At 33.8% G+C, this 13,810-nt stretch overlaps 2 protein-coding genes across 3 annotated transcripts; both read left to right on the top strand.

Moving 5' to 3' along the window:
* Positions 1 to 9,139, top strand: LOC101203785. Of its 2 annotated transcripts, XM_011657233.2 has the most exons (12): positions 1 to 150; positions 1,061 to 1,153; positions 1,788 to 1,922; positions 2,739 to 3,644; positions 3,877 to 3,967; positions 4,040 to 4,113; positions 4,814 to 5,801; positions 5,886 to 6,184; positions 7,063 to 7,169; positions 7,678 to 7,822; positions 8,419 to 8,571; positions 8,684 to 9,139. In XM_011657233.2, exons 1-12 carry the CDS (start codon positions 112 to 114, stop codon positions 8,816 to 8,818), a joined length of 3,165 nt encoding a protein of 1,054 aa, XP_011655535.1. In that variant the 5' UTR covers positions 1 to 111; the 3' UTR covers positions 8,819 to 9,139. The 2 variants fall into 2 exon arrangements, with proteins under 2 accessions (XP_011655535.1, XP_031740900.1); XM_031885040.1 differs by lacking the exon at positions 1 to 150 and having other exon boundaries at positions 1,061 to 1,170.
* Positions 9,140 to 11,352: 2,213 nt separating this feature from the next.
* LOC105435554 (transcription termination factor MTERF9, chloroplastic-like) lies at positions 11,353 to 13,525 on the top strand. The gene has a single exon (XM_011657234.2). It carries the CDS (start codon positions 11,429 to 11,431, stop codon positions 12,902 to 12,904), a length of 1,476 nt encoding a protein of 491 aa, XP_011655536.2. The 5' UTR covers positions 11,353 to 11,428; the 3' UTR covers positions 12,905 to 13,525.
* The last annotated feature ends 285 nt before the right edge of the window (positions 13,526 to 13,810 follow it).

The raw sequence follows: 13,810 nt of genomic DNA on the forward strand, positions 1-13,810 counted from the left end.
ACTTTGGCGCCAAATCTCTTTCTACTCCGCTGCTCTCCCAGCGATTCGTTCAATTTCGATTTCCATGGAGGACTAAGCCACTTGATCGTTGATTTCTTCCTCAGCTTACATATGGAAACTCTACAGCTTCGTCTTCCTCAATTTTCAGAGGTAATTTTTTCACATTTATTCTTTTGAAAATCAACGTTGCATCCATTATTACATCTTACTTTCATTGCCACTTCATTTGCTTTCTTGAAAACCGAAAAGCTAGATGATGAACCACGGAGCTTGCTGTGATTGATTGTTTTATTTTATTACACTGCTTGTGGAAATTAAGTTGAAATCGGTCCGATGCCGGAAGATGTTTTCGATTTCGTATTCGTTATCACTATTTTGACCTATGAATGAATTGAGTTGCGTTGATTTGAGAACAAATTGGGGAATGAATTTGAGAAATTTGTACGATTCTCCAGGAGAACAATGTAAATTGAATCATTGATTCGCTTTTTGTTTGAGATTTTGATTAATCTACTCTAATGAAAAAAAAAAAAAAAAGAATCATAAGTATTCTTTAATCATTCACGAGTGCTTACCAATTACTCGTATGTTTGTGTTTCTTTGTTGCCTGTTACTATAAATACTCAAAAAATGAAACCTCTTGGGGTTTTTTTTCAGTTCCAACAGTTCCAATAAGTTTAGCTTCATCAAGATTTAGTAATTTCGATCTCACTGTAATTCGTGTTTAACATATAGTGGAATTGAACGATGTATGGAGCTCGTTAGGACTGGGGATGTTTGGCAAGCGATTCTACAAGAACTTATTTTGTTTATCTTTATACAATGTACCGTCTTAGGATTTATAGGGACTTCATTCTTTTAGATGCTTCATGCATGGTTTTGAAATTCATCTGCCTGATCAGCTCCGTTTCTGATGGATATATTTGCAGTATTTTAATCCATACTTTTATAGCACTCTCTCGATCAGATAGATTAATTTTTTTCATCGGTTTTACACTTGGCACTATAGCCACCAGGCATCTTAGCTCCATTTGATTTTTCGAACATGTGCTAATTTCAGGATTTGGCTTGGCTTCCTTGCTGGCTTCAGCATAGTCAAACAACACCGTCCAGTGAGCAAGGAATAGAATGTAATTATGAGTCAGCAATCAAGGTTGGCATCCAACTCTGGTATTTACATTTACCATGGTCTTCTATAGACTAAGGATTTTCTTTTTGGCTTTTCCAATCGAACGAGTAAACATTAGCCCCAGTACCAGCTTAGTGCCTAGGAAGGGGAAAGAATTTGTAGAGCGTATTAACACAATCTAGAGATACTTTTCGTTTTGTTTCATAATCCAAAACCAACTGGGTTCAGGCACTGTACATCTGTCCCTGTCCTAAAAGTCAAATACACAAAACCTTGCCCCACAATTGTTGAACAAAAGAAAAAAAAAAAAAACAAAAGTGCTCTTGATCTCTATGGTTAAATTCAAGGGATCTTTTTAATTTAGATGTGGTACATTCCGGTGGTTTATGTTTCTACTGGGGTTGTCAGCGACTTATTTTAAAAATTGATAATTTTGGTTTGAATTTCATATCATGGAAAGAATGTGATTTGCTATTGTTAACGTGGGAAATCAGTATCAGTTTAAAAGAGAAAAGGTATCTCTATCTGAATATAGCATTGCATGGTTTTAGAGTCTTTGACCATATCTCCAGATCGGGTTAGCTCTGATAGTGTTGCACTTCCTGGAGAAGCTACATGGTAGCTAATGTTTTGATAGCGCTATTCATATTTATTGCAGGAAGTTGGGTACGGAATCATCAATAAACTGGAAGATGCAAATATGTATCCACAAGACAGTGGATGCAACAGATTTCATTTATTTCTATCAGGACAGGACAGCATACCTGAAAATGTAGCTCCATCATCCAATAATGTAAGTTTGTAGCCCACTTTACTGATTTGAGTTTCTTTTTTGTGGATTTCAAAATTAGGATTCTTTAAAGCTGGATGGTTGATTAAGCAAAATTTAGCAGAAACCAAACATTCTCTGACAAAAATAACCAGCTTCAGGCAGAATGCCGCAGATATGAATAAAACAGTAATTAGACATTTAAACTGAAACTTAAGGAAAATGGATTAGTTTTAGATGTATTGTTTAATACCAACTTCGAGGAATGTATCCCCCAAGACTGGGAGAGTGCTGTATGGCAATCTAGATGTATGGCAGACATAATTTCTGGGAACTTCGAGGAATGTATGTATTTAGTGAGAAGATCAACAGAAAAAAAACTCTTTAAAGGATCTTTACTGATGATGGGAACTGGCAAAAGAAGAAAAATTAATGAACTTAATTTAATTGAGTACTAGCTACAAGATTTCCACTCCATCCCAAGAATCAAGAAAGGGATGAAACTCTGAATCAAATTATTTACTATTAATCTACTCATGCATTTAAGTTCATCAACATGCTAATTTTCTCTTTAAGAAATTCATCAGTCTGTTATAAGGCAAAGCATTCCCTTCATCTATAGAAATGACCATAATTTTTACGATCTTGAATTAAATATCAACTAAAGAACTCAAAACTAATAAATGTTCATTTTAATATGTTTCCTATTGTTATTCTTATTTTTGAGGCTCCGTAGATTTGTAATATGGACATTTCTGCATGATTACCCTTTTCTCTAAATAAATACATAAGCAATATGGTGCCATGTTTTTCTCATTGTTTTTTTCACAACATAAGCAGGCCCTTCATTTTCATTTGCATCTTTCATCATATGGTGGCTCAGAATGTACTTCAAGTCAACATTTGGATGAATCTCACCAATTGCTTGAATATAGTAAAGTTCAGTTGATCAGTATGTTTGAAGCACCAGTTGATCCCAGGGAACATATTCCATCCCAAAAGAGCATTAATGCTGGTGACACAGATTTGGCACCTCATTCTAGCTACAAAGATGTGTTGCACAATGTTGGCTGTCAATCTCTGACCAATACTGAAGATCGTGAAAACCGACAGGGAGAAAAGTTGGATGTTGGGTGCCTTAAAAACGCCGAAGTTAGTGATGCAATTGAGCTCTCTGTTGTGGCATCTGAAGCACTGGTTATACACGAATTATTAAAGGATGAGCTAGATTCAGCAGCGGTATCAGTTGAAGCTGTTCTTGAAGCTTCCATTCAGGTAAAAAAAGCTCGTATTGAGTTGTTGGAAAGTGCCCTTGAAAGCATAGATGAGGAAGTGGACTTAAGTGACTCTCTTTCAGATTTGGACAACTCCACAATGAGAGATGCATTTGATGATGTAGGACTACCTTCGAGTATTTTGAACAGTGACCATTCTGGAACAGCATGTTTTGATGTTCAAGATACTCCTGTAAATAAAAATGAATTCACACATGGTAGTCAATGTAATTCCATAGATATGACAAGTCAACCAGACATTTTAGGGAATGGATTAACCTTGAAACAGCTCGAAGAGAATCTTGTTGTGACAAGACCTGTGGGTTTGCCTATGGAAGATCTGAGTTGTAACATTCAACATCAACTTTCTAATGATGACGTGTTAGGTTCAACTAGTACAAACTATTGTAAATATGATTCGATGTTGCAACACCCAACTCAAAATGAATCGGACGAGTTTGTTGTGAAACAGGTAAAAGTCCAAAAAAAGGACATTACTGTCTTGAGATTTTTCCATAGTATTTTGAATAAGGTTTAGCAAAGATCCTCCACTTCCTCCATCCACTTAAAAAAAAGTGTATTAGGTTTCCTTCACTATATGTCATTTTTCAGATAAATATAATAAATATTGAACGTTAGCATTACAAATAGCATCGAATACTCTTTAAGTTATTAATAACAGCAATATGATATCATGATTGCAGAAAATTGTGTCGTCTATAGTAAATACAAATTTGTGTACGATCCATGCCAAGGAAAACTCTAGCCTACATGAGTCCAGTAAGGTGTCAGCAAGTAAGTCATTTTGATCTGTATTTTTTATGCTCTTGAGGTTTAAATACTAAATAGTTTTCTTCCCATTTCCAGAAAATGATGAACTGGTTGCTTTCTTTACTCCTGAGAGATTTAAGAGTCGTTGGCTGGGCGGATGGTCAGGTAAGGTGTGTACTCCACTCTTATTTACCAGCTACCATGTTGATTTATACATTAGAGTTTAGACCATCGTGTTGAAATCTGGAAATGATAGTGTTAAACAGAGGAGGTAATTCAGTGTTCAAGATCAACAAGCTTTTTCTTTTGTGGTTTTTCTTATTATTTATTTCCAAGTGTTCTAGCAAAATAGATTCAATTGCAATTGAAGAACACAACCATTTTTTTTATAAGAAAAATAACAATAACCATATGATATACTGATTTATTGAGTTTACTAGGATATGTTTAGAAATTTTGGTCTAGTTTCAATATGTGAAAATGGTTATCAAAGGTCCCTATTCATATCCCTTTCTATCCACATATTTATTCATGACATAAAGCTTAATCTTCTCACCAACAAAATAATGAAGTTGTTGGTAATTTTTATGTTCTCTTATTGCTATGAATCCCTTCTCATTGTGGAGGGCTGCATTTACATTTCTCGTTGATGTAACTTCCTTAAAACCTTGTTTTTTTCACTTTTACTTTATTTAGGTCCAGTTTCATTTCTACTTTTGATACATAGTAATACAATCAAGTACTTCATTTTAACAGTCACAATTCTGGTCTCCTTCCCCGTTCATTTCCTTTTGGTTAGTATAATCAATTTTTTTCCTCATTAATTGTTACTCTTATTGTGTGTTTCCTCTTCCATTTTCGTCTTGTAAGGAAGTAGATGTTTCCGAGCAATTGAGACAAGATGTTGATGGAAAAACCATTCCTTTGATGTTTGTTAATGAGACAAGCTTTCTTTCTGAATCCGCTGATATAGCTCCAGATGAGAACTCTTGTGTGCAAAGATGTGAATCTAAGTTCCAAGTTGCTTCACAGTCAAGTATACATTTTGGTCATTTGGACGAAAAAGGTGATGACGGTTTGCTGGTAGCTGAAGAAATCGTGAAATGTAGCCTATCCTTGGTTGATCCTCTTTGTTCTTTTGTTCCATGCAGCATTTCCTTGGACACTGATTCTGCTGGACAGAATCTGAATGAAGGAAAAGATTGTACAGAAGAATTGTTAGGCACCTTTGTGGATGTTGGAGGTTCTAGGCCCTCAATTCGAAGGCAGGTAACTTCACTTAAAAATTACAGCACGATTTCACCCACTCATGCTACTATGGAAGGGGGCCTAGACAACTCTTATGCACATCAACTACCAGGCAATATGAGGCTGTTATCATCAGATTCTCAGTTGGATTGTACACGATTTTCTTCTAAAATAAATTTTATGGAAACTTTACCCTCTCAATCTACTAAATCTAGAGATATGGATACTGTGGAGGACAGCCAAACTGACGCTCGCCACAATTTGGTTGAGGAAATAACAGAACTGAAAAGCAAAAGTGATGAAGTTGCAGGTGATGTGAGCGAGTTCTTAGCTGATACAGTGAAGAAAAGTGTAACTTGTGATATCTTAAATGGGAGCCTGCAGCTATCAAAATCTACAATGAAGAAATCTTCTATCAAGAAAGATCATCTACAGAGCTCTAAAACTATATCCAATCCCCAAAAGGTTGACAACGTCGTGAAGATGCAACATGAAAGTAAGAATCCCCTTGAGCCATGTATGTTGGTGCAGAAGAGAGTCCGTTTCTTAGAAGCTAATGATCAGCCTCAAGAAAACTTGGACTTTCAAAAAGTACACCCTCCAATAAATTGTAAGGATTGGAGTATTGTTGGTGTTATTGACATGATTTACTATGTATTTTTCTTAAGAAATTTACCTTTTGGTTGGAATGCAGATTCTACTCTCAGGACCAGCAAAAGGCGGAAGTTTTCTAATCAATGTTTACTATCTCGTCATCCTGATGGGAAAGGTCATCTCAAGAGTCGCTACTGTAGCAGCAGGAAGAAATTAATATTTCAAGGTATACAGTTCTTGGTAACAGGATTTTCTAGCCGTAAGGAAAAGGATATTAATGGAATAGTATGTAATAACGGAGGAATAATTCTTCCCGACATTCCTTGTCCAAGTTCAAGGGGGCAAAAGATGTCAAAATCAGACTGCAAGGGGCCTCCTGTTATTCTCTCTTCAAAGAAGGTTGGTTCCATGCAACTAACGTCATTCTTTACTTAAAATACTTATGTTGATTTATTTTCCCCTCCTACTTTGCCTATAATTGTGTGATTTTGTTGTTTTAATATTTCTACTTTGATAAGGTTTTGATGAAAAATTTAGGACCCCTTAAAAAAAAAGGTTTTGAATTTTCTTTTTCTTTTGATGTAACTTTGCTTTCTTAAATTCATGGCAACATTCTACCTTCCTTCAATTTTCCTTTGCTGTTCTATGAAGAATCCAAGATCAATGGAAACTTTCTAGTAAAAGTCTCCAACAGTTGCTTCACTATCGTTAATGGAACAATAGGCGACCTTGATTTTCCTTTACTTTCTTATAAAGTGTAAACCACACGGTCCGAGTAGAGGCATCTTTCTTGCAATTTCACCTTATCTTAGCTCCTAATTTCCAAATAAAATTTTTCAAGGGAAAATCTGTTTGCAATCAAATTCTAACACTAAGATATTGCCGACACCCGTCTACAGGCCTGTGGCGATGTCCTCTACGGTTCCTTTTGAGATATTCTTGTTGGCCCTTCTTTTGTTGGTTCGTGCTTTCCATAAAAAAAAATGCTGCTAGTCTGTTCCTTTGTTAAGGCTCTATAATCTTCTCCCGGAACATTTGTTTCGTTTCAGTAAGATGAGCAAAAAATCAGACTTTTTAACACACGTTTGAGGCTATTTCATTCCTCCTCTTATTGTTTATTTGTTTTTATTATAACTATCCAATTAGATTCTAATGTTACTTGTTAACGAACATGAGTATTCCATTACCATTTGACTTTGAGATTTTTTTTAAAATATAGGTATTCTTTTAAATCTCTAAACTTTATTAATTTGATTAAATTTACTTATTTGTTTTAGCTCCAAACAAAAAAATTCTTGTATGGGTGTGCGGTGAATTCCCTTATTGTCAATGTCAGTTGGCTTACAGATTCAATTGCAGCTGGTTCTATCGTCCCACCTTGGAAGTAAGTTATTCCATTTGTGCGTTACTTGTTTTTGAGAAGAGTAGTGTATTATATTTTCTACTGTCTATAGAATCAAATACAATTTCTTATGTAAGAGATCACAATCTACAGGTATTGAAAAAAGAAAAAGAAAAAGAAAAAGTTGCACATATTGTTTAACTAAAATATTAAACATAAATCTAAACGACGGCTAATGTACTATTAATATCACACACACACAAACAAAATGTCAATGAAATTGCATAGTTTCTTTACAGCGCCATGAAATTTCCATGGGTAAATCAACATTTCATAGGTTTAATGCCACCAGACCTTTCATTCTGGCTGTTTTTCAGTGAAGGAAAATGCATTCATCCATGCTGTTTACTTGATATATCCATGTATTTCTTGTGGAATGCAATTGGACTGCTAGTTCTGAAACATCTTTAATCCCATCATAAATTGTTTACTTGATATATCCATGTATTTTCTTTAACTGTGGCTTATTTGATTTTTTTCCCTTGTTAAGATACATGATTATATCAAATCAAGCTGATTGTACTCAAATTGGAAGATCAGTTAGACACAGCAGTCGAAGATATATATTTGAGAATGTTGGAGTCATGCTTCATGGGAAACAAGGTTTCTGCACCAAATTGACAAACGTATTAAAGGTAAGGCTAGCCTCATTTTACCGATTCTTCAAGCTAAGTTTGTTTTATCTTTCTCGCTATCTATTAATTACCGAGCTCATCAACTGTACTGGTTGCACATGATTTTATCCATAATAAAGATACCACGTTGATCTTACCTTCAAGTTCACTGTTATAATATCTTCAAAAAGACTAATTGTGACACCTACAGTGAGATTCAAAAACAATTTCCTTAGGACTGATGAAGACATCAATTGCAATCTAAATAATCGATAGTTCAATCTCCCACCCACAATTGTTGAATTAAAGAAAATGGCACAAAGAGGAATAAACCATGCTCATAGTGTGGAGAGCTTGAAAAGTCATAATCAAGAAATAAAAAATAATTTACCCAAGGATGGTAATTGTTGGACAAGATTCCACTAGAGTTGCCAAGAATTTCTGTTTCTCAATGTATCCTTACCATTTTGCCTATCCACAAGCCTTGTATCTCCGATTCATATATTACATATGCTGCATTTAGTTTTGATTTTCCAAATTCTGTTTTCTTTTTGCGTACTAATTTCATTCATATTTTAGTACCAATTCAGTATTTTTCTATTTTTTGGTTCATCCAGCATGGAGGTGGACAGGTTTTCAAGACCCTACAGTGGTTAGTAAAGAGTCTAAACCAGGAGAAGATTTCAGTTGGAGTCATTGTAGTCGAAGACGAGCACAAGTCGTCCCGTCACCTGAAGCAATGTGCCTTGGAACAAGGGATACCCTTGATGGTAACTACTTGCTTTCCACTCATAATTATGTAATGGTTGAATAATTAGAAGATATAACACTCCACAATTCGGAGAAGTTAATCGTTTTCTCTTCCTCTCTGTCTTTTTACAGTCTACAAAATGGGTCATAAAGAGCTTACACTTGGGAGAGCTCCTTCCTTTGACAGAAAACAATCGATCCTCTTTAGTACAAACTACAAAAATGGTAAAAATTCCAGCTCTCAAAGAAACTAGCATGGAATTATGAGTTACCGCTTCAGAGATATTTATGAGGTAAATATGTTATATAAGCATTAACTTTAGAACAAAGATATATTGTACTTTGTTAATATATACTTCATAATTTGAGTCTAAATATGATAGGAGCATTACTACTTCCCTTCATTGTTGGTGTAATTGTACATATCTAGCATCAACGAGTGCTCTGCTAATTTTTTCAAGTTATGATATGTGATTATTGTACAACACAGATTGTTGGGGGTGGGAAACTCGCACGTGTGCGTTTGTTGTTATTTACATCTCATTCGATTCTTCCTTCCAACAATTTTAAAAGGTGTGATTTTTACTAGAGTAAGGACATTTAAGTCTTTTTTGTAACAATTTATTATTCAATTTTTCCGTTTTTGACATTTTTATAATTTAAATAAAATTTTGCAATTTTTCTACAGTAATTTTTTTTTTTTTTTTTTTTTTGCTATTCTTCAAGTCGCCTTTTTTAATTGCCCAAACTAATTTGTCTAAATTTCTCATTCAGCACTAACAATTTTTTTAAAAGAATTATAGTTTAATATGTCAACACTGATTTATTAGTTTAAAATTTGGTTATCTTTTACTCTAATATTTGATTTAAGATTCAAAACTTATCATTAAAAAATTTCAAAAATTCACGTGAATTACAATCTATAACGGAGAATTTTTAAAAATAGAAGTATTGACGAATTATTTATTGTCTATAGCAAAACTTTAGTCTAAATTCAAAATGAATAACCAAAATTTTGACCCTATTCGGTTTTTTTTGCTATATGATATAAATACTGTCCACTTTCTTCTATTTATATAAATTTTCCATCTTTAATTTGTTATAATCGAGAGGATCATTCATTTTGGAGTCAAGGGGATAATTCATTTTGGAGTCAAGAGGATATAGTCTTCAATATGTTAGAGCTAAGAGGATCATTCATCTTCGAGATGATGGAGCTAAGAGGATCATTAATTTCCAATGGAGCTGAGTGCATCAACATCTCAATTTTGATTGCAACCAAGAGTGCCATAATCTCCAAAAATCATTCATTTTCAATATATTGGAGCCGAGATCATCGTCTACAAAGTGTTACAGCCGAGAGTATCACTAGAGGATCGTTTATCTCCAATATGTTGGAGCAAGAGGATCGTTCATGATCTCTAATTTGCTGCAACTGAGAGAATCATCATCTTCAATATGTTGCAACTAGCATGACCAAGTTTCTTAGACTTTTACGGGGTATGTTGGACTAGTATGACAACCTTAGAGGATGTGAATAGGGTTTAATTAAATTTTTTTAACAAAAAAGCCAAAATTATACTAATTAGATAATTTTTAAATTAAATAAAAAAAACTTTTGCTAAACGATGTTGAATAACAAAATTGATAAAAGGTATGTAATAGAGTATGCAATCAAACTCAACCATAAAAAATATGAAACTAAAATTAAATGTAAAAATAATTTTTAAAAAAAGTTATAGAATAAGACACCATAATTTTATAGTGGTTTAATCAACTTATCTGTATCTACTTTTCCAAGCGCCTCTTGAGATTTTGATTGAAAACCTTCTTTGGACTCTTTTCACGGATTAGAGTCAAACGACTACTTACTCATTGTTTGGTTTTAAGAGTATATGATCCAATCGTTATAAAATGTTAACCCTTAAAAACACACAAAATAAAACTCTCTAGAAAGTGTGCGTAATTCATTTTCTTTTTAAAAGTTAATAAAAAAAAAGAAAACAAACAAAAGCCGCATACGTTATTTCTTTATTGCTCCAAGTGGGATTTCTGTAATAGTCACCATCTCAAGTATTTTTTCGTTAAGTTTTTTTCGTAATCATTCTTACAAGCTCTATATTGACTATTCAAAATAATAAAATTGTAAAAAAAACTCAAATTTGTATCATCAAAACATTAATTAATTAATTTGAGATCAAAGATAAGAAAATGTAAGAGAGTCATGTCATGAACCAAACTGTGATGCAGTAAAGAGTAAAAAAGAGTCACACGATTACCTTCCATAACGTTTCAGGGTCATCTCTATATGAACTAAATATTATATATAAAAAAAACATAGAGGCAGTAAGAAAAAAAATGATAAAGGAAAGAAAATTCCTTTTTTCTTTAAAAAGAAAAAGAAATAGAAAAGGAACTAAGGAGATCTTAAATTTATCACAAATTAAAATTTGGTTATATTCCAAATCCAAAAAATTGCTCATATTTTTTTTATCTTTTTCGAGATTTATCCCTCCATAAATCTTCGAAAGAACAATAAATTTTTTGATCGATAATAATTATCAAATACAATTTGAGAGTAATTAAATTTTAAATTTGAGATTAATTAAAAATTAACATAGTAGGAATTAAAATTGAAGACCAAACACAATCTATAAAATTTATCACTCAAATTAAAGGAGCTAAAATATATAAATATATAAACAATCTTCTGAGATTAATTTTTAAAATTTTACATAATATGAAAGTAATAATAACTCTATATTTTATTTTATATTATATTATATAAGAGAAACGCCCGAAGGTGTGGTCTTCCAATTCAAAACCCTAAACCTAAACTTAAACCCTTACTTCAATTTCTTCAATCCAATACCGAAAATGTTCAAAATTTCCTCCACATTGTTTCTACATTTCATCCATAAACGTTCTCTCAATACCATTTCTACTTCTACATTGCCTTTACCTTCTGTTTCTACCATTGAATTCCTCACTAATTCATGTGGCCTTTCTTCAGGATCTCCTACTTCCGCCGGTCGAAAGCTCCAATTCGATGAAAAACACATCCACCAGTACGAAGCTATTATTGGCTTCTTGAAATCTCATGGATTCGATAATTCACAGATCGCCAAGTTGGTCTCGAAGCAACCTTCCATCCTTCAATCCAAAGTACCCAACAATCTGAAGCCTAAATTTGAGTTCCTCCAGGAAGTCGGTTTCGTCGGTCCTTTACTTCCTAAGCTAATTCTATCAAACCCTGGGATTCTTCTCAGGAGCTTAGATTCTCGGTTGAAACCATCATTTTTTATCTTGAAGGAAATGCTTGGTGAAAAAGGAAATTCTATAAAAAATTCATGTGACCTTTCTACAGAATCTCCTTCTTCCGCTGGTGGAAAGCTCCGAATCGATGAAAAAAACATCCAGCAGTACGAAGCCATTATCGGTTTCTTCAAATCACATGGATTCGAGAATTCACAGATCGCCAAGTTGGTCTCGAGGCAACCTTCAATCCTTCTATCCACAGTATCCACCAATCTGAAGCCTAAATTTGAGTTCCTCCAGGAAATCGGGATCGTCGGTCCTTTACTTCCTAAGGTAATTGCATCGAACCCTGGGATTCTTCTCAGGAGCTTAGATTCTCATTTGAAACCAACATTTCGTTTCTTAAAGGAAATACTTAAATCGGATGAAAAGGTAACTGCTACTTTTTGTCGTTGTACGTGGCTTCTAACTTCTAATTCCAAGGGTGCTCTGCGATCAAACATTGATATTTTGGTCAGTGAAGGAGTACCATCTAGGAATATAGCGAAAATGACTGAAATGCACCCTAGAACTATTACACGAAATGTTGATAGAATGATTGATGCAGTGAAAACGGTTAAAGAATTAGGCGTTGAACCAAAGGATGGTATGTTTGTTTATGCAGTTAGTACAGTGGCTTCAATGAGTGGTTCAAATTGGAAGAAGAAAATAAATATTATGAAGAGTTTAGGATGGTCTGAGAAGGATATTGCTACAGCATTTAAGAGATTTCCACTTTATTTAACTTGTTCAGAGGAGAAAATGAAGGATGTTGCAGATTTCTGTTTCAACACTGCAAAGTTTGATACAAGAACTCTAATTAGTTACCCTGTGTTATTCAAGTGTTCAGTCGACAAGCGGCTTCAACCGAGGTACAAAGTTCTTGAGGTTTTGAAGGTGAAAAATCTTCTTAAGAACAGAAAGATTGCTTCGATATTCTTAAAAGGGGAGAAAACTTTTGTGGAGAAATATGTAGTTAAGCATTTGGCTGAAATCCCAAATCTGATGGACATATACCGAGGTAATGTTGCATCCGAAACCAAATCTGTTCTATAGGATTGGAAGGTAGTAAGTCAATTACTGTCATAGTCCTTCTATTGGTTGCTCTAAACAAAGATTGACTTTTGTGAATGGAGACCCAGTAGAGGAGGTCTACATGAGCCCTGCGTCTCAAAGAAAATACACCGTTGATTTGCTAAATGACACAGGTATGTTGGGTACCGTCGTGCTGACATTCATAATGTTCTTATAGTTTAAATTTGAGCATCATGTGATCTTCAAACGGGAGAGCATTTTTGTTGTTATTAACCTACTGTTTTAAATAACACTGCTTCTTGAGCTTTTCAAATGGTGGGAGGGTTGTGTTGTTTTTGTATCCAAATTAAGGCAATTAGTTAGGTAAATCTATTTGGTGTACATTTGATCATAGACATGTTGATCTTGAAATTGGAGGCTTTTTTGTTTTTCTCTTCCTAATCCTTTAGTCACTCCTTGAAGTTTTGCAAGTTTGTAGACTAATTTTGAAAGAAATGATGCTGAAATGGGATGAGAGACATGAGACTTCTACATAAACCTTATGCTTTGTGTTTGTAAGGTAGATGAGAATTGAATGAAATATTGTAGTTGAAGGAAGGGATGTATTATTTGCTATTCCAAATAACAATCTTATTATTTTCATATCTATGTTGCTAAAACCCTATATTTATAGATATATTAACAATAATTTTTCTTTTAACAATTGGATTAGATTATTTTCGAACCAGTTTTGTTTATTTTGAATAATTTTTCTATTCTCCATGAATTTGAAGCGAGAGATTTTAGGGGAAAAATATATATCACTCTCTTTTTCCTTTATTTTTTCATATTTCCTTTCCGATTGTGGGCATTGCTATTTTCAGCTTTCTAGTAGTTGCCTTCTGACCCAACGATATGGACCCTCGGTGGGTTCAAATTTTTGTATTT

This window comes from Cucumis sativus, chromosome 5 (assembly GCF_000004075.3).
Source record: "Cucumis sativus cultivar 9930 chromosome 5, Cucumber_9930_V3, whole genome shotgun sequence".
Taxonomy (NCBI): Eukaryota; Viridiplantae; Streptophyta; class Magnoliopsida; order Cucurbitales; family Cucurbitaceae; genus Cucumis; species Cucumis sativus.

What these genes read in the sequence shown, in the direction of transcription:
- LOC101203785 (XM_011657233.2), top strand. Translation starts at nt 112, where the DNA reads ATGGAAACTCTACAGCTTCGTCTTCCTCAATTTTCAGAG. An exon ending in GTCTTCCTCAATTTTCAGAG is followed by an intron (nt 151 to 1,060) that starts GTAATTTTTTCA and finishes TGCTAATTTCAG; the next exon opens with GATTTGGCTTGGCTTCCTTG. An exon ending in TGGGCGGATGGTCAGGTAAG is followed by an intron (nt 4,114 to 4,813) that starts GTGTGTACTCCA and finishes TCGTCTTGTAAG; the next exon opens with GAAGTAGATGTTTCCGAGCA.
- LOC105435554 (XM_011657234.2), top strand. Translation starts at nt 11,429, where the DNA reads ATGTTCAAAATTTCCTCCACATTGTTTCTACATTTCATCCATAAACGT.